The 26,772-nt window shown below is 37.9% G+C and overlaps 1 protein-coding gene across 6 annotated transcripts in view; it reads left to right on the top strand.

Moving 5' to 3' along the window:
- The window catches only part of FBXW7 (F-box and WD repeat domain containing 7), a 192,873-nt gene that overhangs the window by 101,902 nt on the left and 64,199 nt on the right, over positions 1 to 26,772 (top strand). Inside the window, exon 1 of one of the 6 annotated variants that reach the window (XM_020781330.3) lies at positions 23,715 to 24,286. The exons of the other annotated variants lie outside the window; for them this stretch is intronic. Within the exon in view, the coding sequence (XP_020636989.1) occupies positions 24,131 to 24,286 (156 nt within the window). The 5' untranslated portion in view covers positions 23,715 to 24,130. Of the gene's footprint in view, positions 1 to 23,714; positions 24,287 to 26,772 lie in introns of those variants that run through there. 6 annotated transcript variants of the gene reach the window in all.

Below are 26,772 nucleotides of genomic sequence, written 5' to 3'. Positions count from 1 at the left end.
TGTTTAATGCGTTCCTATGGGCTTTAAAACTAACCTTATGTGAAGATCCTCCATTGCGGCGGCCATTTTCGGTGCCTCTAAAGCGAGGCAACACAGCGGGCGGCCATTTTGGAACTGCCGATCAGCTGACCGAAAATGGAGGCTTTGCGATGATCGTGGGGAAGCAATAATCGCAAAGTGATTTTTCCCCATAGGGGCCATCGCTAAGCAGTCACTCTGGCAATGGCCAAAACTCTATCGCTAAGTGATTTCAATGCTCAACGGAGCAATCGCTAAGCGAGGCACCACTGTATTCTAGTTACGACTCACTATGCTAAAGTAAGTCACAACTCTAGTAGTACATTTGAATCAGTGAAACTAGGAAGGAGTTGATTTACCAGATCTCCACCAAAACAGTTGGTCTACTCTAGTGCAAGAAGATTTCAGCAACTGTGTCGAACTGTACACTTCCATAACAACTAATATTCAGAACTGAGTGTTCTTCATAATTTTGTGGTTACACTGTGTATGCAGCAAAACATTTCACCTGCCTGTATCAGTCCAATTTGCATGTGTTTCAGCATATTATAAAATACTTGCCAGCTGGATAGACCAGACAAGATCATAGTCATGACATAGTGGTGATGGCTGTCATGTTTAGGGGTGGGGGACTTGTATAGCTTAGTTTTTTTACTAATCTGTGATAGTATAAATTACGCAAGTATATTACATAGTAATTTAAATTACATAATTTAGATGATTTTTAGGATTTTGTTTTAGCATAGATTTTGAGCTGTGGTACAAAACATTTGTAATTTTTTCCAACCAAGCAGGCAGGCAAAACAAGTTTACTTACATTTATTTAACAAATTTTTTAAAAATCCATCCTGCAGTTTATTATTGTAAGATCAGAATGATGCAATGCTGCTGTTTCGTTGACCATTTTGCAATACAAAGACCTCTTTAAACTGTGAAAAAGTTAACTTGGAAGCCTACAATTGTTGGTCCCTCCCTAGCAAAAGTGTCAGATTAAAAAAAAAGGAGAAATAATGTGTGCTAATCCTTACATATTGCCTTTCTCTCTGCCCATGCCTCCTGGAAAAGGTTTGTTAATGAACAGAAAACTTTCATTAACAAGTTGCTTTCTTTTAGGAACAGCCTGAAGTTGCAAATGATCAGAATGGCACTTGGCATATCATTAATACATTTGGAATAAGCTGTAGAAAATGTGAAGAATTGGTTCAAATTACAAAAGTACTTTAGAATTTCAGCTTTTCATTAGATGTTTGTGTGCTTTCTTGAGCCCCCACCCACCCCCACTCTTACTATCTGTACAGGCCCTTATTTTCTTTTTTTCCAACCTCCCCCACCTCTGTTCAATGGTTAATCTGCAAAGTTCATGCTGCAACTGCTTCTTTGAGTGGGAGCGTTGTTCTGCGGATTTCGTACCAGCTTTGTTACTGTGCAGTATTTTTCAGCTGTTTTGTGCTCATTATCATACAGCTGGTATTTAGAGGAGAGAGGGAAACAGGCAGAAGCTGCACTGTCTGCAAGTATAAGAAGCTCTTTTGCAAGTGGGGTACTGGCAGATGGGGCATATGTTTTAAACGGGTTTTGCTGATAACAGGCTACATTAAAAATCATTCTGAGAAAGTCTAAGGTCAGCTGTATGAATTCAGAGCTTGAGAGGTATTCAGCTTTTAGAAATCCTTTTAAGAATATTAATTAACTCAGCACATGAAAGTGACAAATGAACTTGCATAGCAGTTAAGATTTTCTTTCTGCTCCTGCTTTATTTTTTCAGCTCATGGTTTTACTGTTCCATCTATTAATTTTTGGTCTGTTATACAAGTTGTTTTTTAAAGAAATTGTTTAAATGAAAAATACACTATGCATAAAATAAAAATAAGAATTCTCCAGAATAACATACACACCAAGAACATCAGATAGAATACCAAATTAAGTTAGCACATCTCTCAATAGGTCAGCATAGTGATCCCCCAAAGTAAATGATTTTGACAAATTGCAGACGAGACCATGGTCCAGTGGATGGAGTGCATTCCTTTGTGCAAGGCGTGTAGATCAGCTCCTAGCATGTCCTGCTTAACATTTGGGCTGCAGTCTTGTTCATTTCTTGATGTCTGTATTTGGACATCTTCTTTTTGATGACAGATTTTACCTTAATTCAGTAGATGCAATATTGTATGTTTATTTGAGTAAACTACCTTCATAAATTAATATGAGGACTATCATTTGTTCACATCATTCTGTAAGTAGTTTTTTGCCTCCAACAACGTATTATTCCTGTTTGTATCTTCCCACACTCAACACAGTTGCATAATAATGTGATTTGAAAAACAGAATCATGGTAGTTAGGTAAACAAAGGCTTAAAAGCTCAGCACTACAATTACTGCTTCTTTTTTGCAAGAAGCATTGTACCTACCAACAGGATCCATTGTGATCCCACCAAAGTTGTATTTAAATATGTGTTCATGTAGTTTTCTTTTGTATCACTGACAAAACATGGAAGGAGTATTACTGGTTATGATTCATGTATCGGTCGTAAACAACAACAACACTGCAGTCACCTCAGTATAAACTGATATGTAAAGGTCAGTATGTCCTATGTGTAGCATAAGAAGAAATTGTGTCACTTTCTAAAAGCTGCAGAAGTTTTGGTAAGCCATTATGCACCTTTACTGGGCTTTGACCGTAATAAAGTATTCAATTCATTATGCACCTTCTTGTCGTTATGGCCTCTTTTGGTAAGAGGTAAACTCTGGTAAGTGGAAAGTGTATTATGGAAACGGAAGCCAGCTTTGGGAGACCTGTGTGCAGCAAGAGAATTAAGTGATAGATAGACAGATAAAGTGATACTTTATTTTGGAGGAAGAGGAAAATAAAGGATTTTCCTTCCTGTTCAGTTAGGTTTACTTGGAAAGAACAGGCTACTCTGGCATTGATCACTCTTAATGGGGCAGTCAGCTTAGACAACACATAGCATAACTTTCAGTCCCATTCAAGTTTGGTTGCTATAAGCAATTATATACTGTATTCAGCCTCTCCTGTTTGGGCTGCTGATGAATCTCTAGCAGCTGATGTTTAGACGTAAACAAGTGTATTCTGTTGTATTTTTCCACAGTCCTTTTGTTCAAGGATACATAGCATGTTTTGAATGTCAGATATATAAACTCAAGGTATGTTGAGTCTCATGATTTAAAAATCAAAATTAACCAAACTTAATTTGCTTTAATCAAACTACTGTAAAGCAAAACAAACAAAACAGAACCTGTCATGATTGTGTCTCTTGACTTTAATATGTGCAGAAGAAGACTGAGGAAAATATCTGTTTGACTTTAGTAACATAGTTCTGCTGAGAAATTGCCAACTGGAAGTTGAATCTGTAAAGTTGATCTTGCTCCTTGCTTCAAATTAGACTGCCCAACCTTACTGAACCAGTGAATGTTTTCAGTTGATGTCATTATGCATTATGTCATTCAACCACAAATAAATATGTGAGATTCAGCTCAAGGAGAAGCTTTGTAAAAATTTTGTGCTCATGTAGAGAATAGAATGGTAAATCAGAAAGAAACCACAATATGTAATACTGGATAATTTGCTCCATTTCATCTTCAGAGAGAAAGACAAACAGGTTCCAAAGAACTATAATTTGACTTACACTTTGCCACATACATTCTTACAGCTTTACCCTGAAAACTAATTCAAGATTGATACAATGGTTAAACAAAATAACACTGTGCAATTTTCCTTACTTTCTTTACTTGACCTTGTTTGCTTTCATTGGATGAATAAAAATCCATTTTTATTGACTTGTCCACTGGTTACAGTCAGGAAAGTGGAAGCACAGGGATTTTTCTTCAGTTCTTCAGTTAGTGCTTCCAAATCATCGTCCTCCTCCTTGAATTTAAAGCTATTCTGTTCTAATCCCTCCATTCAATTAAAGTGTTCTAAGAAGGATAGGAGTAGACTATTTTTGAATCTCAGTTTCTGCCAAATGTAGTGCAGACGTTCATTATTTTGTGTACTGAAACACACATAAAGATTGATAATCTTGTTCATGAGAAAATACTTGTAAAATTGTTTTTGAACCCTAGGGATTGTTCCTATAGAAAAGGTTTTCTTTTAAGATGGGCAAGTTTACTTGTTTGCCAGCTCCAACTGTAGCTTCTGTCCATCTGAAATTATATAGCAGACATTGAATGACAATGGAGTAGGAAAACTTAAAAGAACTCAGTTTGACCTCCAGCATTCTAGAGGTTCCATTCTGATATATGCAAATTTGGGACAGTTTCCTGGAGACACTAGTTTGGTCAACAACAACAACAACAACAAAAACACTTCAGGATCAATTGCTTTTTCATTCTTACAGAGGAAAAAGTTGTCATTGGCGCGAAAGAGGACCAGTAATGGACACATAAAAAAACAAAGCTGACTTCTTCATTTTCTATTGTTTGCATTATTTTCTGGGTAGAAAGTGAGCTACTGTAATTAGACATAGTGTACGTCCATCACATATAAACATTCACAATTGTAATTCTGTAAATGTGTTGGTGTTTTTCATATCCATAAAAACTGTTAATTTTTAAATTTTACCCTCTAATTGGGAATTAAAGCATTGTTTCCCTTATACTGTATTCAACTACTAGTTTGTATTTTCAGTGCACAGATGCACCTTCAAAGCACAACTGAATAGCATAAAAATCATTCCACATTTAAATAAACTCTGAAGAGAAATGTATTCTTCTTCTCCCTACCTATTATTGTTTTGTTATTGGTTCATGGTTTTAGAGCTTTTCAATTAAGGAATAGCGAACAGTAATAATATTAAAAATATTTTTTGAACTGCAGAACTGGAAGGGGACCTTATAGATCACCAAGTTCAGCCCCTGTCAAGGAGACATAATGGGGAATCCAACTTCTAGCTCCACAGCCAAATACTTAAATCACTGAGCTATCAAGCAGCAATACTTGTGTGGAAATAAAGTTTAATTACCAATACTGTTTGAATGCTGATATATATAGCATTTGTTGCTTCGTAAATCATATATATGTTCCTTCTGTTCCAGAAGGCTTTTAACTGAAATAATATTAGCTGTGGGTCCGATGGCAATTTTATATATATTTTAATTGTATTTTAATTGTTACATATCTTTATTGTATTTTAAATGCTGTAAGCCGCCCAGAGACCTTTGGGTAGTGTGGGCGGCATATAAATAAATAAATAAATAAACAAAATAAATAAAATATAGAGATTTTGTCATCTCATGAAGTGGTTTAGAACCAACACAAAACTGTGGTTTTGCGTTATGATAATGTACATTGACTCTTCATCTCTTTTCTTCTTACATGGTTGTGAGGAAATCAGAAGTATCTATTGCATGTTTTAAATTAGCCAGTATTTTCAGGGGAACTATCTAAAGTTTAAACAAGCCAGGATAAGATCATGGTTTATTATTCTGATTTGTTTGAACTAACCTGACATAATAGAAAAATGAAGTTAGCTGTAATGCATTTGGTTCTCTTTTTAATTTCCTTAGAGCTGTGCCAGAGGAAGAGGAGAAACGTGCATCTGAAATTCACTCGTGTACTGTAAAACTTTAGTCCATCTTTTCTTCCAAAAAGGCCAGTAATATTCTAGATAATCTAGTCATATTTATCAGTCATAGACTTTTTCAGAACATAGAGGTATAGAATATAGAAGTAGTAGAAGAATTCCAGAGAATTCAGAAGAATCCTGTCATACTCTGAATGCCTTGGTGTCCTCAGCCCATCGAAATATTCTTTAGAATCCTAGCTTAGTGGTTCCCAACCCTGGCCAGCACAGCTGGTGGTGAAGTTTTCTTGGAATTTCAGTCCAAGAACACCTGAGTTACCCAAGATTGGGAACCACTGTCTAAACTCATTGTTTTGTGTGAACATTTGACTACTTCTATAATCTGAACAGTTATACGGCCTCAATATAGCAAGATCATGAAAAATATATATAACCAAAGGTTTGGCATAAGCCAGTAAGTAATAAGACCCAACTGCCATATTTTAAGGAAGGAAACAATAATAGTAGAGACAATAGGGTTCAAAACATGTTAAGAATCCTATTAATCACATGTGCCATTCTAGTTCAAATGGTGTAAATCACTGCAGGAAATTGCTGCTAGTTAATAAAGTGAGGCTTGTGCATCAGTCGTGCAGCTTAACACACTGAGAAATAAAGGCCATGACTGTTTAACTAACAGTGATTTGCCACAGATGTTTATACCATTTGACTTACACTGATGGGAGTCAGTAATAAGATATATGGCTGTTATTTTTTCTACACTCTTGGCAGGATAATATTTTTTGAATGTCTGATTCTATGCTAATGTTTCCAAAATGATTGGAGGTAAAGGTTTCTCATTGTTCAATATAAAACAAAAAATTAACAAACAGAATAAAGCAGCAATGAAAGGGAGAGCTCACAGATTAAATTTATTGTTTATATACCTGGTCATCTATGATGTCCACAACTCAACCAAAAGACATAGCTCAAAACTTTTAAAAGGAGCAATAGCTGCAGAGAATGCAAAATGTCTGATCCCTGAAGTATTGTGCACGTTAAGCAAATGGTATATTTTAGGTTCATATAAACAGATTTATATTTTATATTAGATTTAATGATGCATTAAATAAGTTACTTAACATATTTTCAATTTTAAAAAATTGGTAGAGAATGATATAATCTGTTAAGCAACTAGCAGAGTATATTCTAGTTGCATTTAGTTCTTTTCTCAGATAAAAATGTATTTAGGAAAGATGGTGATATTGCACTAAAATTTATGAATAAACATGAAAAATATTGTATTCGCGAAGGCTTTCACGGCCGGGATCTAATGGTTGTTGTGGTTTTTTCGGGCTCTTTGGTCGTGTTCTGAAGGTTGTTCTTCCTAACATTTCGCCAGTCTTTGTGGCCGGCATCTTCAGAGAACAGCACTCTGTGGTCTGGTCTGAAAAACCCACAACAACCATGAAAAATATTGTCTCGGAATAACCCTGTTTTAGGATATACTGTAATTCCTATCCTGATAATTATCATCATCATCTAACTGCTGAGCTGTAAGGAATCCTACGAATCATCGAGTCCATGCACTATCAGGGAGGCACTGTGGGGAGTTGAACTCCCAACCTATGGCTCTGCAGCCAGATATCTAAAATATGAAGCTATCCAACATCTCTATTTCTAGCTACAGTGGTGCCTCGCTAGACGATGATAATCCGTTCCACTGAAATTGCTGTTTAGAGAAATCATCATCTAGCGAAAAGCATTTCCCCATTGGAATGCATTGAAACCTGTTTAATGCATTCCAGTGGGGAAGAATCGTCATTGTCTAGTGAAGATCGGCCATAGGAAAGTCGCTTTGCGAACCGCCAATCAGCTGTTTAAATCGCTGTCTTGCGAAGCTTAGGTCCCGAAAACACCCGTTTTGCGAGCACGGCAGGAGCTGTCAAAATCATTGTCTAGCGAAAATTGGTTTGCGAAGCAGGGACCAAACATTGTCCAGTGAAATTCCCCCATAGGAATCACTGTTTTGCGAATTGCTACAGCAATCACAAAAAGTCAATGTCTAGCGAAAAAACTGTCATGCAGGGTAACTGTCTAGCGAGGCACCACTGTATAATGTGCCTGGTCTCATTAACAGTTGATGCAACACCGCCTGCTGTAAGTGGGAGCTATTTTTGTAGACATTTCTATGGAATTGAAAGTCCTAGTGAGAGCTTTCAGGTGCAAGTGAAATCTGTTTGAGACACAGCACCTTTACATTCTTTTAGTTCTTTACATCTCTTGGGAGGTACCAGTGCTATACATTTCCTTATCACTGGGAAAAACCTTTGAGAATTATAAAAGTGTTTTGCCCTACAACGGTGGTAGTGGGGAATGAAGTTGACTTGAAAAGGATGTTCGTGATTACCTACTCACATGACCTTATCAGTCTTGTTTAAACATTCCCTTTGAACTCTCATTTGATTTTACAAAGCAATCATCAATGTTATGGAAAGTCATTACTACAGAGAGTCAAAACATAAAACAGAAAGGGTTTTTTAACTTGAGTATGATATCTGATGTATCCTCAGCATGTCAGTCATATGCAGGGTCCACATTTCTAAAATATGGGGGGCATGTTGCTGACTGTTGAGTACAAATTCCAAAAGTGCCTGCTTGTTTGTTTGTTATCTATTGCACTATTATTAATCAATTCCTCCAGAGTGCTCAGAGCAGCAGACAAGGTCTACTTAGAGGCCAAGAGTGAAAAATCACAATTAACTGGTGAATATGGGCTTTCTTAAAGAAATGTCTGTGGGTTATATCTCTACTCAGACTCTAGTGAATCAGGACAGCAGTCTGGAAGTCATCTTGGTTCAGGCAGCAACTGCGGCCAGAAGTTCCAGCAGCCAGCTAGAGCTTAGAAACTATCCCCCCCCCCCCCGAAATAATATGTTATAGATAGTTTTGCAGTTGTAATTTTAAAAAGTAACTCTTCCGTTTCTTATTTTTCTAAAGTAACAAATAGTTTTAATTACTTTCTAGCCAGCTGGATAGTGTGTGGGGCCTTGGGCAAACTGCACAGTTTCAGAGTGCCCCCAGAAGAAGGGAATGGTAACCATTTCTTAGTACTCTGTATCCAAAATTCCTAAAAATGGTTGCCATACGTCATAATTGACTTGATGGCACATGATTATTATTAGATCTTATAAGCTACGAGTCTCTTACCATCCACCTACTTCTTGTTTTGAAAATTACACAGTGTATAAGGCAGCAGCTTGAGCCAGCACTGCAAGCCAGGGCTTGAACAACATGGTATTTCTCTTCCAGTGTTGGTAAATCCACATGCTTGTAATTCTAAATGTAACTAAAATGATAGATACACTGAAGAAGGAGTGGAAGTATATCTTTCTGAGCTATGATGCAGTGAAATTACATCTCTGCTATTGGAGAGCAGTTAGTTACAAATACTGTAACCAGGTTTTTGAGAAATAGTGTAGTGTAACGAATATGAACATCAGACTAGAAGTTAGGAGGCCTAGGTTCATATCTCCACTGTATCATGGAAGCTGACTTGGAGATGCCAGTGGTCAGCCGCTCCTTGGACATTTTGCAGACCTGAAAACTATAATAAGGTTGCAATAAATTAAAAGCAAATTGGTGGCATATAATCACAGCCATCGGTTATTTGTAGCTAATTATTTCAAAGCTCTGAGCCTCCCTTTATTTTGTCCATCAACTCTTCAGATAATTTCACTTCCGAATGGGTGGTTGCCTTGAGAAATGCCCTCTGGTTGTTTCCAGGATTAATTCTGGCAGTGTAGTCTACAAAGGGGACTACCTTTGAAAACAGTGTGAAGGCTTCAGTTAGTCCAAAACACAGCTGCATATCTTGTGCTTTAAATAGAGAAACAATTCTTTGCAATCTGTATTGGCCATCAGGAGCCTTCCAGTCATAATTCGAGGTGAAGATGTTGATCCATAAAACTGTATGATCAAGGGCCTAAAATATCAGAGTGATTGATTGATTGATTGATTGATTGATTGATTGATTGATTGATTGATTGATTGATTGATTGATTGATTGATTGATTTATTTATTTATTTATTTATTTATTTATTTATTTATTTATTTATTTATTTAATATGCCGCCCACTATACCCAAAGGTCTCTGAGTGGCTTACAACAATTACAATACAATTAAAAAGATAAAACAATTAAAATTTTAGAGTATCTAAAATGTTTAGATACTCTAAAAATTGCCATTAGGACCCACAGTTGATATTATTTCAATTAAAAGCCTTCTGGAACAGGAAGGTTTTGACCTGGTGCCGAAATGTCATCAGCGTCAGTGCCAGACGAATCTCAGTCGGGAGGGCATTCCATAGTCTGGGGGCAGCTGCTGAAAAGGCCCTGTGTCTGCAAGCCATCCCTCTTACCTCGTTGAGGGACGGCTCTTTCAAAAGGGCCCCCTGGCTAGATCTTAACTGCCGGGTAGGCTGCAGAGTTTTGCATAGAGTTTCCGAATTATTGATAATAAACTGATTGGTCTCAATTTCTTGTGGGCTTGTTGAATGATAGTAGGGGGCGCCAAATCAAGACAAGCTGCAGCCTAAAATTGTATTATGCTTAAAAGGCCTTCAAATATAAGTATATTAGGTCAAATATGAAATTAACGGACGTATTTGCAGCATGTGTGTGTATTGTATGTTTTATTGTGTAATAGAGAGCTCCTCTTAGGATGAGTCCAGATACCTATGAAATTCTGCTGTTGAAGGCATTTTGTAATTCCCTCTCTAGGAGATAATTACCTCGCTGGAGCATTATTGCTTGGAAGATATTGTTCTTCATTTAAATAGCACGTACGTGAATGTTCTTAATGCTGAGTAGAATTTAGCTGCCATGCTCATATCATTTGCCATTACTGTATTTGATTGTTCCCCTTATGTTATGGTTTCATCTAATAATGAATATCATAGATTATCTATGTTGGTAATGCATGTTCATGTATTTAATGATCTTTTATACTATGTCTTTAGAATGGTTGTTGTGGGTTTTTTGGGCTCTTTGGTCGTGTTCTGAAGGTTGTTCTTCCTGATGTTTCACCAGTCTCTGTGGCTGGCATCTTCAGAGGACTGGAGTAGGAACTCTGTCCATGCTCTGTTGCTGTTTGTTGGATAGTTGCGTATTTATAGCTGTGGGAACAGCTTTTGTCCTTTTCAGGAGACAGGGTGATCAGCGTGTTTTTGTTGTGGATGTATTGTTGTGATAAGTGGGAGAGATTATCTGTCACTGTGGTTGATGGGTGTCTTTAGCTGGTCTTTTTTGTGCAATGATCCCTGGTCCTTGTGGTTGGGTAGAGCTCGTTGACCTTCTGCAGGCTGTATTTTCCAGTGCTGGGAGCCAGGTCTTGTTAAGTTTCAGACTTTCTTCCTTTTTGTTGAAGCTATGCTGATGTTTATGGATTTCAATGGCTTCCCTGTGCAGTCTAACATAATGATTTCTGGTGTTGTCCAGTACTTCAGTATTTTGAAATAGAATTTCATGTCCAGCTTGTTTTAGGGCATGTTCAGCTACTGCTGATTTTTCCGGTTGTTTTAGTCTGCAGTGTCTCTCATGTTCTTTGATTATGGTGTGAATGCTGCGTTTTGTGGTTCCAGTATATCCGGTCCACAACTGCAAGGTATCCGGTATACTCCTGCAGTGGTGACAGGGTCCCTTTTGTCCTTTGCTGACTGTAACAATTGTTGTATTTTTGTGGTGGATCTGAAGTAGGAAGTTTAACTAGGTCCTTGAGGTGGCTTGTTTTTCTAAAGTACATAATATTTGTAATTGGTTCAGAGTACAGTATTACAATTTTCAGAGCAAAGCTAGACATTATCGAGTGTTATTCCCAGCTGTTGCTTGATCAGAGTACCTTTGATTCCCCCCCGCCGCAAATATATAATCAAATACTGCTAGTAGCTTAAGAATAGAACTTGCAGTGTTCTTTGGTTATGCAAATATTTTCCTTGTAGTCGGTTTCTCCTACCATGGGTAAGGGCAGAGTTATAGTGGTGCCTTGCTAGATAGTTACCCCGCATTACAGTTTTTTCGCTAGACATTGACTTTTTGTGATCGCTATAGTGATTCGCAAAACAGTGATTCCTATGGGGGAATTTCATTAGACAATGTTTGGTCCCTGCTTCGCAAACCGATTTTCACTAGACAATGATTTTGACAGCTCCCTCCACGCTTGCAAAACGGGTGTTTTTGGGGCCTAAGCTTCGCAAGACAGCGATTTAAACAGCTTATCGGCGGTTCGCAAAGCGGCTTTCCTATGGCCGATCTTCGCTCAACAACGACGATTCTTCCCCATTGGAACGCATTAAACAGGTTTCAATGCATTCCAATGGGGAAATGCTTTTTGCTAGACAATGATTTCGCTAAACAGTAATTTCAGTGGAATGGATTATCATCGTCTAGTGAGGCACCACTGTACAGGTATTCTGCACACCTGTCAGAAATAGCCACCTTAGGTCCTTTTGGGGAGAAAGGCAACAGTCAGCCAATGGAGAAACTTTATTTTAGAAATTGCCTTTGTACATTTGTTCTGAGAGGCATGTTGTATTTATACAATAACTTCAATAAACATGCTGCCAAGTGAAAGTATAAATAACATAGCATCTGTCAAGGTTTCATTTTTTTTTAAAAAAACCAATAAGTTCTGTCAAGTTCACTGAGGCTGAAATTCTACCCAAGGATAATATCAGCCACATCGTGATGAACCTGGGCCTCATCTCAAAGAAAAGGAAGACAACTGGGATGTAGTTCATATATTTATATGGCAAATGTGCCTGAGAATTTCCAGTCTCTCTCTCTCTCTTTCTCGCACACACACATAGCTAAAGGATCCAGTAAAAAGTCTAGCACAGAATGGAAAGGTTGTAAGTTAGTGCTTTAAATTTTATTTTACATGCCAAAGTTCTCAGATTGTATTTGCACAATCTCTGGGTGAAGCTTGTAAAGTCTTCTGCCTGGAGAATTGTTGCCGTTTACTGTGGATGGCACTGACCAAACTTCTAGTAGCAACAGCAAAACCATCATTATTAATAGTTTTAGTATTACATTTTTACTGCTGGCATGACAAAAAAAAATCAGTTTTGATGCTTGAATTGAAATGGAAGCAAATTCTGGGGCAAAAATAGCCACTTGCAGCAGTGCCATTACTTGTTGTTTGAAGAGTGGCACATGCCATGGGCTACTGGTGCTTGACAGTTATCAGAACTGGTATTCCTTTGGGCCCATTTCAGCTGGACTGGCATATTCAAGCTTCAAGATACAGATTTTTAAACATGTTGATGTAACCTAGAGTACATCTTTGCTTTTATAAAAAACTTATCTTGTACGTATAATGGTTTTGGAAAAAAAAAAAGCAAACCTGCTTGTAATACATTTCTGAAACACATTACTTTGTTTCCTTTCCTGACTATGAGAATCTGAAATGTAGCTGCACGTAATCTCTTGCAAATGTCTACTAAATGTAGCAAGAAGAGTGTATTAAAGTAAGACTAAAAAGGATCAATATGTTTACGGATCACCTTGGCCATGGCACTGCTTGAAACCTCTTGTGTGTGGTTGCTTCTCGCATATTCCAGTGTTTGTGAGATTGCTGTTCTACTCTGTAACCTCGAGTTCTCAAGACAAAAAATGGAATAGTCTCTGTAGTCTTTACGATTGCTTTCTATCTCCTTTTTGCTTATTGCTGAAGAGCTGCTGCTGTAGAACTAGGCACCAGGAAGTGAACGAAATCACATTAATAATAAGACAGAAGGGAATGGTAAGCCACTTCTGAGTGTTCTCTACCTGAAAGGGTTGCCATGTCAGAATTGGCTTGGTGGCACATGATTGTTTATTATATTATGAACAGTATGAATTTCAACCTGTGGCAATATGATGATTGTAATGTGTGCACTGATTACACTAGAGTTATATCAAAGTAGAAAGCTCTAGATTTCATGGAATAAATACCATACTTGTTCCTTGTTAAGACAGTACACAATCATGGCAATAAAAGCTGAAGCTTTCATTGTCAAATGTATCATTAGTGTCATATCTGATTCTAATTTTAAATGAGTGAGACTGGTCATTGAACTGTTCTCCCTCAGTCTTAGACTGGAAGCTAGACTTTCAGACAGATTATGCATACATTTTTTTTTAAAAAAAGGTTTCAAACAGATGTAGTGACATCAAATGCTGAAACCATGAAATACCGTGGTTTTTGAGTGTTTATTAATCACAACCATATCTTGACATTTTAATGTAAAAGAGCTAGCATAGCATGGCAGTTAAGAAACTGAGTGGTGGAGATGGACATATTAACAGAAGCTTTGAAAGACAATTCAATCCCAGAAGCAACTGCAAAAATGGGACCCTATATATAACTGGATCCGTTCTATAACCTGAAAGCCAAATGTGATAATTTTAATACAAAATATTCAAATAACTCTAGTTGGAATTACATAGACAACTAAGAGACACAAAAGTCTTTAATGTAATAATATGTTTAAGAACAGATAATATGTGATAATGTATAGCATGATATATTCTCTGTTATCCCAAGTTATTTCCCTTTACACTTGAAATAAAATAAAGAAAGAAACTGAGCTAAATTATTTTTTTAAAATTTTATAATTAAATTAACAATTTAATTTAGTGACTAAAAAGTCACTAAATTAAATTGTATTTTTGCCATGAAATTACTAGAAGTCCTTAGATGAGCTACTCATTCTATCTTTCTACACTCCAAGTCTGGAATACTAGAGGGAAATGAAACTTGCAACAAAATGTTGTAATATGGAATGCTCCTGTTAAGAGTTTCTCTTCCAGGACATTTCTTCTCTTTTCTACAGCTTGTCAACATTCTGTGGCCATGTAACATGCTCAATATTCATTTGGTTGTTTTTGAGGGGCTTCTTCCCACCCCCCGCACACATACATTAGAGTATTTTCTGCTTATGGTTCCTCCAAGGCTGCTGGTAAGTTCATCATATAGGTAGATCAGTGGTTCTTAACCTTGGGTTACTCAGGTGTTTTTGGACTGCAACTCCCAGAAGCCTTCACCACCAGCTGTGCTGGCTGGGGTTTCTGGGAGTTGCAGTTCAAAAACACCTGAGTAACCCAAGGTTAAGAACCACTGAGGTAGATGATACCGTTTTCTCTATATAAGGTTCTGTACTCAGTGCATTAGTTTGCTATTGGGATATGTGGGCCAAAATCCGATTGCCTGGTTATAACTGTAGAAGGTCTAAATTGCAGCAGCTTCTCACTGGCTATTAACAGGTTCCCTTTGGGATTTTTAGTTGCACATCAACCCACTAACCTGGCATATGCTGAAAAATACAAGTGGGGACTCCTTATTGCCAATGGGAAGTTGTTGTGAGCTACATTGTTTGCATTCTGCAGTCATAACAGCACAATAGTTGTTTTTTTGCTAGGGTAATATTACTGAAATGTACAGGGTTGTTTTCTACATTTATATCTACACTTTTTAAAATGAGCTAAAGATGGCGTACATCGTTTTCTTCCACTTTATCCTAGCAACGTGCTTATGAGATAGATCAGGCAGAGAAAGAATGTTTGGCTCAGGGCCACCAACTGAGTAACCTTGATCACTCAGTGGGAACTAAAACATGGTTCTGAAGGACCAATTCAGAACAGTACATCAGGTTGCCCCTCAGTGTTACAAGAATTTCAGCTGTATATTGCATATGAACGTCTTTCAGTTCTTGAAAGCGTATAGAGATTATTGTGACGGTTAAAATAGTCACAAACTCATTTATGAAGTTCTTATGTATGAAGTGTCAGGAAGAAAACACACCTAGAATTTGTCATAGCAGATTTTCTGATTTACTGTTTGTGGCAAAAGCTAGATTGTTCTTATGTTCTGTTTCCTGTCATCTAGAATACTGTTTGTTTATTTTAAAAAACGAATCTGCACAGATATCTTATTTCAGTCTTATGCAGGACATTTTCTTGCTGCCTTCAATTCATAGTACCTGTGTCATCCTAGTACATAACATTCTGTGTCATTGTCATGACTGGAGCTGATCTATCCCACTACCTTTTGACATGACATGGTAAATGCAGCAGGGTGGAAAAAGTGAACCTTGGCTCAAGGGGTGCTATTACATGTGGCAAAAGTTGGGAGACACCCAGAATTGGGATATGCTAAACCCTTGTTTTTAACATGATGATTTGTCCCCTGCAGTTCAGTTTCCCTCCCTTCCTGTAAACATATACACTAGTGTGATGAAGAGGTTAGATTAGGAATTAGGAGGTTTAGATTGAGATTCCAGCAGCTATCAAGCACACTGGATAGCAGATTGTTGTTTCTATGCCTAACCTACTGTATAAGTCAGTAGTTTATGCATTGTCTTGAGCTTTCTGGAAATAAAAGTTTTCCTCAAGTTGAGTCTGTGAAAGCATCTGTTATACAGTGGTGCCTCAATTTATGACCATAATCGGTTCCAGAAAATGGAACTGAAGTTGAAGTGGTTGTAAGTCGAAGCATGCATTCCCATAGGAATGCATGGGAACGCGATTAATCCGTTCTGGCCAAAAAAACAATAACACTCAATAAAATAAAAATAAACAGAGCAGGTCCCACACTGGGACTGCAAAAACAAACAAACAAAACAACAACAACAAACAAACAACACACCACAGAAAAATAACCCCCCCAGCCCAGCAAAACGGACCCAGAACAGTTTTTAAAAACCAGCACCTTGCAACAAAATGTTATCCTAAGCTGATGACGCCACTGCTGCTGGTGCCCGATGCTGCCTCCAGCTCTGGAACTGGCACCAGCTGTAGCCCAGCGGCAGGAGGCTGAGTCTGGCTGGCCAGGGTGCTCCGGCTGCTTATCTCCCGGCGCCAGCGGTGGCCCAGCGACGGGAGGCTGAGCCTCCTGGCGGGCTCCAACAAGGCAGGGGGCTGCGCTCCTTGCTGCACTCCATGGGCTGATGCCGCCACTGGTGCCTGATGCCACTTCCAGCTCCAGAACCGGCACCAGCGGCTGCTCTCTGGGGTGGCCGTGTTGGTCCTTGGTGCGCTCTGCGGGCTGATGGTGGAAAATTCAAATGACAGAGGGTTGCAAGGAACGCCAAGGACCAACACGGCCACCCCGGCGAATAGCCACTGGTGCCGGTTCTGAAGCTGGAGGCGATGTTGGGCACCAGTGGCAACATCGGCCTGCGGAGGGCAGTGAGGAACACCGACCCCAGCCTCATTGGAGCCTGTCAGGAAGTGATTGGCATCCTGGCCAGGCTCAGTCCCGGTGCTGGGCCACTGCTGCCACCGGCGCTGGGAGTTGAGCAGCTGGAGGGCTCACCCCGGCCAGGCTCAGCCTCCCAGCATTGGGCCGTCGCCACATCCCTTTCCCTAACCGTTGGAGTGAAAGAGCTACAAAGAAGCAGCCTCTCCACCAACCACCAACAGTTTGAATTTCCCGCCTTTTCCCCCTGCCTTTTTCTGTTCGGACGTTGAAGCTCCGGCTGCTAGTTGAAGCAAAATTTTGTGGCCAGAGTTGGTCATAACTCGAAATGGTCATAAGTAGGGGCATTCATAAGTCAAAGTGTCACTGTATTAAATATGATTATTTAATATTCTTCTAGACAAATAAACAGTTTAATCGATCATGCAGCTAGGATTTATATACTCACCCCACATATGTGATTTGTAATACCCTGAAGAACTACATAATGGAGTGAGTTTTCAGTTTTATAAAGCTTTAGCACTTGCCTTGCTGCTTTTATGTATTCATTGCTTTATCAGTGGTGCAACAGTATCCTTGCTTGTCTTAAACCTGGTAGTTCAGATGACAAATTACTTTCCATATCTGATTATTCTTTTACTATAGATATTAAATACTGTAAGTCAAACTTTGCTTGTGTTACCCTTTCTTTTAATACAAAGTGTGTTGCTAGAAAGAAATGGTAATAATAAGGAACATAGCTGGCCATGAGCTGAGCTCTGCCCTGGTTTTGTGTAAGGACTGATGCTTTTTAGATGAGTGTAAATATGATTAAGAAATTTTATCCGTGATACAATTAGAAATGATGTTATGTAATAAAGAACTGAAGAATGCAGTTCTATATTGTGGCAAGCTGAACAAAGCTTGTAATTTGACTAGGAAAAAAAATAGATCCTAAGATTTACCGCACTAGCAAATAAATATTTAATAAATGAGACATAGCCACTATTGTGGCAGTTCCATGAAATCAGCACTGAAGTATGTGAGTATACATTTTAGAATTAGTATACAAGATTGCACACAGTTAAGATATGCCCCACCCAGATATTTCACCTATTAATGGGAGTTAGAAGAGAAGCTGAAATTTAGATTTATTATTTTATTGGTTTTCTTTTTTGTACTAAGACAGTGCACAAGATGGCAACTGTACATATTTTTTAAGACTTCATTGCTATGTATCTGAGCCACTATCAAAGGACCAGACATTTAAGAAGCACAGGGTACTTTTCTTCCTAAAAGGACACCAGCTTAATTTCATGGCAACTTCAAGAAATTCACAAGTCAGCTAGCTTGAATGCTCTTGTGTTTCTTCATTTGCTCAATACTAGGGGCAGCAGTTGATTTTACCATAGGATACCAAAGATAAATAAATAATTTACAAAGGCTCAAAATTAGAACAGATCACATAGTAGTGGTGTTGCAACTCTGTTCTTATGCTTTCCTCAAAAAGAATTTGTCTTGGTGACAGTGACAAAATCTTCAGATTGTAGGAATCAACTTGGCTTAGAAACTGTAAGGTTTAAAGCCAAGTCGTTTAGCCTTTATGATTTACTGAGATATTGTACTGTTGAAGTATTTGAAACTATTTGCAGTTCCTAACAGGAAAGACTGTTATAAACATAAATCATCTGCAATTGCTCAGACTGGAGCTTGGGGGAGCTTATTGTCTTCTCTTAACAACTCACAGTATTCGCTGCTTAACCATCTCCCTCTTTAATTCCTATTCAAACTTAGTTTACCTATTTATAATGCATAGATTATTCTTTAAAATCAGTTTTGTACAAGTAATTTTGTTGCCACTGTTGCATCTGTAAAATGGGAATAATAACTTACTGGCCTTATAACAAGGCTAGAATCAGCTGTTGAATTTCATCGTTGAATATTCAGCATGCTTGCTTTTTCCTATTCCTCCATGCATGGAACTCCTCACTGTACAGTATTTATCTCTATATTGGCCAGTATTCTGCTGTTAGTCCTACCTAGAGCAACCCCATTGATTTCCTGGGATTTATATATATAGGGGACGTGGTGGCGCTGCGGACTAAACCGCAGAAGCCTGTGCTGCAGGGTCAGAAGACCAAGCAGTCGTAAGATCGAATCCACGTGACGGAGTGAGCGCCCGTCGCTTGTCCCAGCTCCTGCCAACCTAGCGGTTCGAAAGCATGCAAATGCAAGTAGATAAATAGGGACCACCTCGGTGTGAAGGTAACAGCGTTCCGTGTCTAAGTCGCACTGGCCATGTGACCACGGAAGATTGTCTTCGGACAAACGCTGGCTCTATGGCTTGGAAACGGGGATGAGCACCGCCCCCTAGAGTCGAACACGACTGGACAAAAATTGTCAAGGGGAACCTTTACCTTTACCTTTATCTTACATATATGTTGACTTAAAATCCAGCATTTGATAAACTGGGTCTGCAGGTAGATGCTCAATATCTGTCAATTTGCTTTAGGACCATTCCAGTATTACAGAATTTATGTTTTTTGATCTTTGCAGCTGGCATCTGACATCAGTAAGTGCTACGGTAGAGGAAACAGAGGGGGACATAGTAACAGAGGAAGAGAGAGGGGACAACAAGACAACGTAGGACATATGGGAGAAGGCAGAAGACAGCCAAGGGATACAGAAACAAACAGTCAAAGTAGTGGAAAAGAGGGGGTCAGTAAGAGTAAGTAAGATGGCAAAAGATAGAGGGCGAGAGAAGAGTAGAATTGAGGTTCAAGAATTTTATAGAAATAAACACCTATTTTAACATTGATCCCAGTGGGAAAGTTCAATTCAGGACTAGCAATAGGATACTGGTCACTGGCCATTTTAAGAATTTGTTGTGGAAGACAGTGAGACAGAGGAACCTCCTTAGTAGTAGCTTATAAATACTACTAAGTAAATAGCCTGAAGAGAGAACCAGATATAAATACATTTTGTCCGTGTGTGAGATCAGATCTAAACATTCCAAAAAAAAATTGGACTCCTATATCAGCATATTGCCATCCCCATGTTTGTGTAGTTCTAGCATCTACCAAAGTTATGAAGAAGAATTAAATGAATGAAATACAATATGATGAGGTGTTGAATGTGGGCTAATAATATAGGCTTCTGGTTTTGATAGTATTTCTGTGTTCATCATAAAATTAAATAACTCCTTCTTGTCAGTAGTAGCCCATAAACCAAACAGAGAGACTCTCACCCTCAAATTTGGGGTGAGACACTCCCCCTTGTGCTGGGTTCTTGAGACATTATGTCTATCATAGTATTTATCTTAGTGATGATAGTAATATTTAGTTCATTCTTAAGATTTTGATTATCCTGGGTTTACTTCTTTCAAACTATAGATGAGTAAATCTGTGCCTGCACATTTGGATGTGAACAACAGATGATGTCAGGTTGCAACAGATCATGTAAAAATGGCGAGTCTACTCCTCAAGGGTTCTCCAAGCTTCATGAGAGGCATTGCCGCCAGCAGTTTTTTCTCTGATACGCTTTCTGCAATTTGGCAGAAAACTGTCCCTGTACAAAACTTGCATCTTCTCCCTTTGTGGAGCTAAAGTACACACAAGAAGAAAAGGACAAGCTCATTGGTGGAAAGAATACAGGCACCCCATAAAATGTCACTTTCCTGTGAAAAAGCAGTAGCTCTTCTTCTCCCACCAGAGGTCAGAGATTGTGACGACTGTTCTGAACTTAGATGCAAAATCTCTAAACAACACTGTTGGCCAGAATCCTGTTTGTAATTTATGCCTGTGTGAGTTCAGTTACATAGATACCACCAAAATAAATAAATAAATAAACAAACAAACAAACAAACAAACAAACTGCTGCTAAGGAGGTCCCCGTCACATCACTAGATGGATGTCTGTTGTGCAGTTAAATGTGTGCCTGATAGCATAACTGGAGTCTTGTTAGTGGCAGTTTGCTGCAATGAGTTATGCAACAGAATTCTGGCCATTGTGTTGCATCCAAACCAGTTTCTAAGGTTCTTTAGCCAATTAATTCTTGTCCTTCCTGCACTTCTTTTCCCATTCATTTTATCTTGAAGGATCAGCTGTAACACTTTCTATTGTCACTATGTGACTGAAATATTCTATATTTCTGCATTTTGTGTGTTTTATGATTTCTTGTTCTATATTCATTTATTTTAATACTCTTTTGATCCGAGAACTTTTTATCATGCTGCAAATGAGCCCACATTTCCGCCTTTTTAAATACAGTAAATATCTGTTTAAAATCCAGGATTCTCCACAATGCAATAGAACAAAAAAATATGTAGCAACATATAAGATGTATTTCCAAATATAGTTTTCAGTTTTTATTTCATTATACATGCTTCCTCTTAAGCAAGTTGTTTTGGGCCATCTGTAATCCAATTTTTATTGCATGCTTATGATTTCACTGTACATTCATTCTATCTCCGAGGTATTTGTATTTATCAACGTAGTCCATACTTCAGTTCACCCATGCTTAAAATGTAGGTTACATGTGGTTTATTAGAGTCCCAAATACTACTTCTAGCATACTCACATCCCCAATCCAATCCAGGACATTTAAAAAATCTTTTAAAAATAGACTCAGACAGTACTTCTTCTGCCGTTCAAGAAGTATGAGAGACAATTTTATTGTGTTTTGTGCCACCCTTGCCCCACACCTACCAAATAAAGAAAGTGTGCCACTAGAGGGCATGAGAGGACTTTTTCGGTAAAGAAGCCTTTAAATAAAAATATTATTGGGGATGGTGGAGAAGCTTTGGTAGATATCTGAGGATCTTTGACTTGTAGAAGTTGTTGACCCCTGTTTGAAGTTATTGTAGTTTTACATCACAGATGTACAAAAACTGATCTTGAAGTTGCATGAAATCTGATGCTAAAATGTATAAGTAAAATAGAAATTTAAAAATGGCTTGCAACATCTCATTTCCCTCACAAAGATGAACTCAGTCAGGATTTACATTCCTGGTCTAAACTACAGTAATTCACATTGTAGATGGGGACTTTTTAAAAAAATGGCATGGAGAAGGATTTTAGCTGAGCCTTATCTCTGATGTGCTAGATTTCTCTGGTTAGTTTTTCTTCATTTGGAAGTATTCTGTTATAAGTAACTGCAACCACAATAATCATTTTCTACAGTTTAATCCAACAGTTTAGGTAGATTTGATGGTAATTCTGTAAGACTAGGTTTTCTTCTGGCTCATTTTATATTCAGGTTAGTAGGGGACATTTTTCATCATGGAAATAAGACTAGAGCCTATGCAGGAATGGCAAGTTCATTACTGAATATGAATGGCAAAAGATTGAGAATATGTGAAGAATATTGCTTGAAAGCTGGCATCACCCACCAGCAAGTCAGTTTTCAGCCTACTGGTGGTGGGTAGTTTTACACCTTATGACTGTTGTGATACACTTGTGTTGCTTACAGCAGCTACAAGCATCTTACATATCTTTATATGCATTTAGCAACTTTGATTGTGCCAGGATTCTTTCATCCATGTGCATGTGTTTTTTTATATGAACACCAAATAAAATTTTGCATTAGTGTGATTTTTGTTATTTTTTAAAGTAGCCAATTCAAAAGCAAAATTATAGGTTCCTAAGATTGTTTGTGAATAGCATGCACAGGTATGAATTGCAGATTTTGTTTGCAACTAGAAGTTGTGTTCCAGGATAGACATTTTGAATGTATCGTATAAAGAAAGCTGCAATGTATACTGTATATATTTGCATCATTCATAGACAGACAGACAGTTAGGAACCAGGTTCTAGAGACAAAAATAGACTGAAAAAGATTTCATTTAAAGTTGCATTAACATCAGTTGTAGGATAAAAGAATTACTTGAAAATTTGGAGGCTTTCCCCTAATGTTTCATATTATAATACAGTGACGGGAAGGAACACTGTGTTAATGGCAAGAATGCCATCTGGGGGGAAAGATGAGCATACTTCCATACAAATGCCATACTGCAGTGTATCAGCGGTAGCAGAAGTATCATTTTCAAGACATGGTATTTCCAGTAGATTTAACAGGCTCATTTGATATTTTTATATTTGTATATTTAGAAACTGCACTATAATGCTGTGCTCTTTTCTCCCACTGTGATACAAACAAGTATCTATATTGTTTTGACCCCAATGGATCGGGATCTTGTAAAAGTGTTCATGGTTTAGTAAACTACATACTGATTGCAAGTTTCTCTAAGAAATGAGGATAGGGGGAAATCACCTAATGGTGGAAGAAAAGGGGTTGTGTGAATGTAATCAAAAATGTAATTACAATCAATTTCTTATTCTAAATTTGAAGAAAATAACATAGGCAGAAGGATTTGTATAACAACATTAACAACAATATAGATTTAAAATATGAAACACTTGGGAGAGGATAGTCGTAGTACCAAGGTATCACTGGAGGTTTCTGAATAACTGGTTTCAATATATGTTTTAAATGTAGTGAAGGATTTACTTATATTCTAGTCAGTTTAGGATGGCATAGATGACCTTTTGAGTTCCCTCATCTGTTCCAAAACTCTGGAAATAAAACTTTAAAAAAATCATTCTAGAGAGAATTCATATTTAAATTCAACTACTAGATGTCACTTATTTCTGGTTTGACTGTTAAAAAATTCTACTGCAAATTGCTGTTATTATTTTAAAGGAGAAATGTAGGCTATTTGCCAAAGGAAATGCTCGTCTCCTGTTATTTTAAAATTAACTGCATTTTAATGCAGTAGTTTTTGTGCCTATTTGGATTTGTTGACATAAAGGTCTGGTCAGCTTGCCATAGGGCCAGATATAGCTATAATTAGTGAAAATAATTGGTCTTGCATCAGCTAGTAATTTTGAATTATCCAGTGCTGTCCTATTTGCTTAAAAAAAGGGGGGGTTGAATTACTCAGGCTTGAAAAAATAGTTAGATATTCAGTGTTTTCCAGCAACCCAGTGGCCAATGTGAGGATGGCATGGGGCTGGTTTAATTTCCTGCCGAAGTCCTTCCCATGCTGTGTGCTCACAGGCTCCTTGGAGCTGAGCACCATATAATTGATGTGCAGCCTGCATTGCTGAAGCTTGGACTGCACCATTCTCAGCGTGAGGGAAGATGTAATCTGATCTCCGTGCTACAAAGGGAGGAATCTCTTCATTCAAGGCTTTGACAGGGCAAAGTCTTCTTCAGTAATCGCCCCCCTTCTCCCATTATTCCCATAAGTTCTTCTCAGACAGTCTCTACGTATGTATGTGTGCTGGGAGAAGCTGTTAGATCCTGAGCTTCGTTGTGGTTCACAGTGGAGTTGGGTTGCTGGTTCTGCTGCCTAATCTTCCTTTTCCGACGTGCCCGAGCATGTCCACATTAGAGTCTGTGACATATCTACCTGAAAAAGGTTTATACTGTCAGAGACTACCCAGCAGCCGGACACACAGGGGCACGGACTCTCTGAAGGGGAAAAATACCGAAAACATGGGTTTCTACGGCACTTTAAAAATGATTTTTTACAAAGTAAGTAACTGCTTTTTTTTCTTTATATATGCAAGTGTGTGTGTGTGTGTGTGTGTTTGTGTGTGTGTGTGTGTGTGTGTGTGTGTGTGTGTGTGTGTGTGTTGTATGAAGAAGGAAAAATCTGTATCATCAGAGATGGCTGCAGTATCTCTCCCCCCTCCCCCTTAGTGGGTGACTGGATGCTTAACATTCTGTATGCTGAATAAAGACAGAAAATGAAAAGGTTCAGTGAGATGCAAAATCCTTTTATTTTAGGAATCTGCATTAGAACTCAAAGGGTGCTAAGAATAATTTACCTCTGGCTGAACTGGTTCTTCTTATTCAGCTGAGCACTTTAGGCTTGTTTTTTTTTAAAAAAAAAAAAAAAGAGCGAGCTTCATTCTGTATGTTTATAATATTGCCCCGGGTATTTTATTTTCATTTCGATAGCCCAGATGGCTTTGGATGCAAATAGCATTGATGTTTACATGTAAAGCTTATATCAAAGAGGCATTTTAAAGATGGTATGAAATCTTTCAGTGTTATGGTCTATTCCCACTAGACATGCAGAAAACAGGCTGCAGGGTCTGTTAATTTCAAAACTGTTAACAATTTCCTAGAGAATTTTAGTGTTTCCTCAGTCATTTGTGGAACACATTTTTTAATTTCACAAAATCAGTATAGTGGATCATTCTAATGAGAATAAATGTCTGCTTAATATGATAAGGTATTAAGTTTATTAAGGTATTTGGCACTGTTTGATGTGCTGAGCTCCTGCATGTTTCACAACCTAGACTTAAAAGGGATGGAAAAAGTTTCTTACAAATATTGAGAAAACAGGAGTTTGCTTACATCCTTAGGCAAGTACAGGGACTGATGGTTGTTTAGAATGTCTCCTGTGGTTCTGACAAAATAAAGTTGTCTTTAATACATATGCTGGCATTACTACTGTATTTTGATTCCCAGTATTAATCTGTTGAGGAAAAAATAAACCTTTCCACAGCCAGAAGCAGAAATAGTACTCTTAGCATATAATGATATCCTCTGGGGAAAGCAGTTTAATTTTTAATGGAGGTTAAAAGCTTCAAGTATGTGAATCCTTTTTCCAAAGATGCAAGTTGATTTTAGCAGTGTGGTGCCGTACAATAAATTAATATGCCTCTTTCTAAATATGAGACGTAGTTTCCACATGGTTTTCCTAACATTCCCTCTACATGGATAAAAAGATGGTCTCCATTATTCTCAGCCTTGGTTTAGAGAGAGACAGAGCTTGCTAGTAAAGAAGGGTTTTTTTGGGGGGGGGGGGGGTTGGTGTTTTTTTTTTTTTTCTTTAGGCTTTTGCAAACTGTGTGGTAGCCTGTTGTGTTTTGTCCCATGTGAGCTGCACAAATAAGGATGATTGCAAGATAAGGCTTTTTCACTGTTATAAAAATAAAATAGATAAGCATACCAGTTTAAACAGAACATTATGCAAATAAGACATAAAGCATAAACAACATAGTATGAGTAAGTGCGGAATCAAGAGAATGCTTACTTTGTGCGTGTAAATGCACTTCTGAGATGTCCATCTTTGGTGTCAGTAGAGTGCCACAATATGTGGTAAATATCCCATGTGAAAGAATACATGAAAATGAACATCAGTTTTTGAAGGGCTGTGCACCCTTGGTATTACTACCCAACAGTTGGAATAGAACTAGTCATTTTAAGTAGTTGTGAAAAAATAAACCTAACAGTAGTACTAATACTACTATCATACTGCATATTTAAATCTGTGTGGAAGTGTATATGTGTGTCATACCATTTTCATCATCTTTTCAAAGAGATAGCTGTGTTAATCTTTGTCAACAGCAGAAACAATAACAAAACAAAAAGCAAAGTACCATGGCATCTTTAAGAGTGTTCATGGATTTCAACCCACTTCCTCAGACACATAGGCAGCATAGTTCTTGAACTACTAGTGCTGCAGCCTAAACAGTTCCACCCGGTGTATTGGTGTTTCCAATTTTTTGTTAGGTCTAGACATCATTAGTATTAACTGCTGGATAGCTTAGTGGTATTTCATTTGGTAATCTAACATTTATTTCTCTTTGGAAACTTCCTTGGTCTATAAGCTTTATTAACTCTTAACACATTTGTCTCACTTAGTGTTCTTTGCTGGGTACCATTCTCTTTCAGCAGATATATCATTCTTGTTTTTATTGGAAAAAAATACTGTAATAATTTTTTTAAGACTGTGATTGAAAACGTTCCTACCCTATAGTATAACTTTGTGCTATTTCCATGTTAGGATATGCTGCTTGTTTTCTTAAAGCCATGTTAATTTATTCTGGTCTTAAAATTATGAGGAACTGTCATAAGTAGGTTTCTATAATTTGTTCTTCTACATAAAATGTGTCCTACCTGTAATATTCAGAGGTTATCAAAGGGGGTGACACATAGAATGATAATTTTACTGTTCACATCTGACATTCGAGAGAGTATGAAAAAATAGTTTTGGTAAATCCCAT

This window comes from Pogona vitticeps, chromosome 5 (assembly GCF_051106095.1).
Source record: "Pogona vitticeps strain Pit_001003342236 chromosome 5, PviZW2.1, whole genome shotgun sequence".
In the NCBI taxonomy this organism is placed as follows: domain Eukaryota; kingdom Metazoa; phylum Chordata; class Lepidosauria; order Squamata; family Agamidae; genus Pogona; species Pogona vitticeps.
Note: the sequence above shows the minus strand (reverse complement) of the source record. Positions and strands in the feature narration are given on the sequence as shown.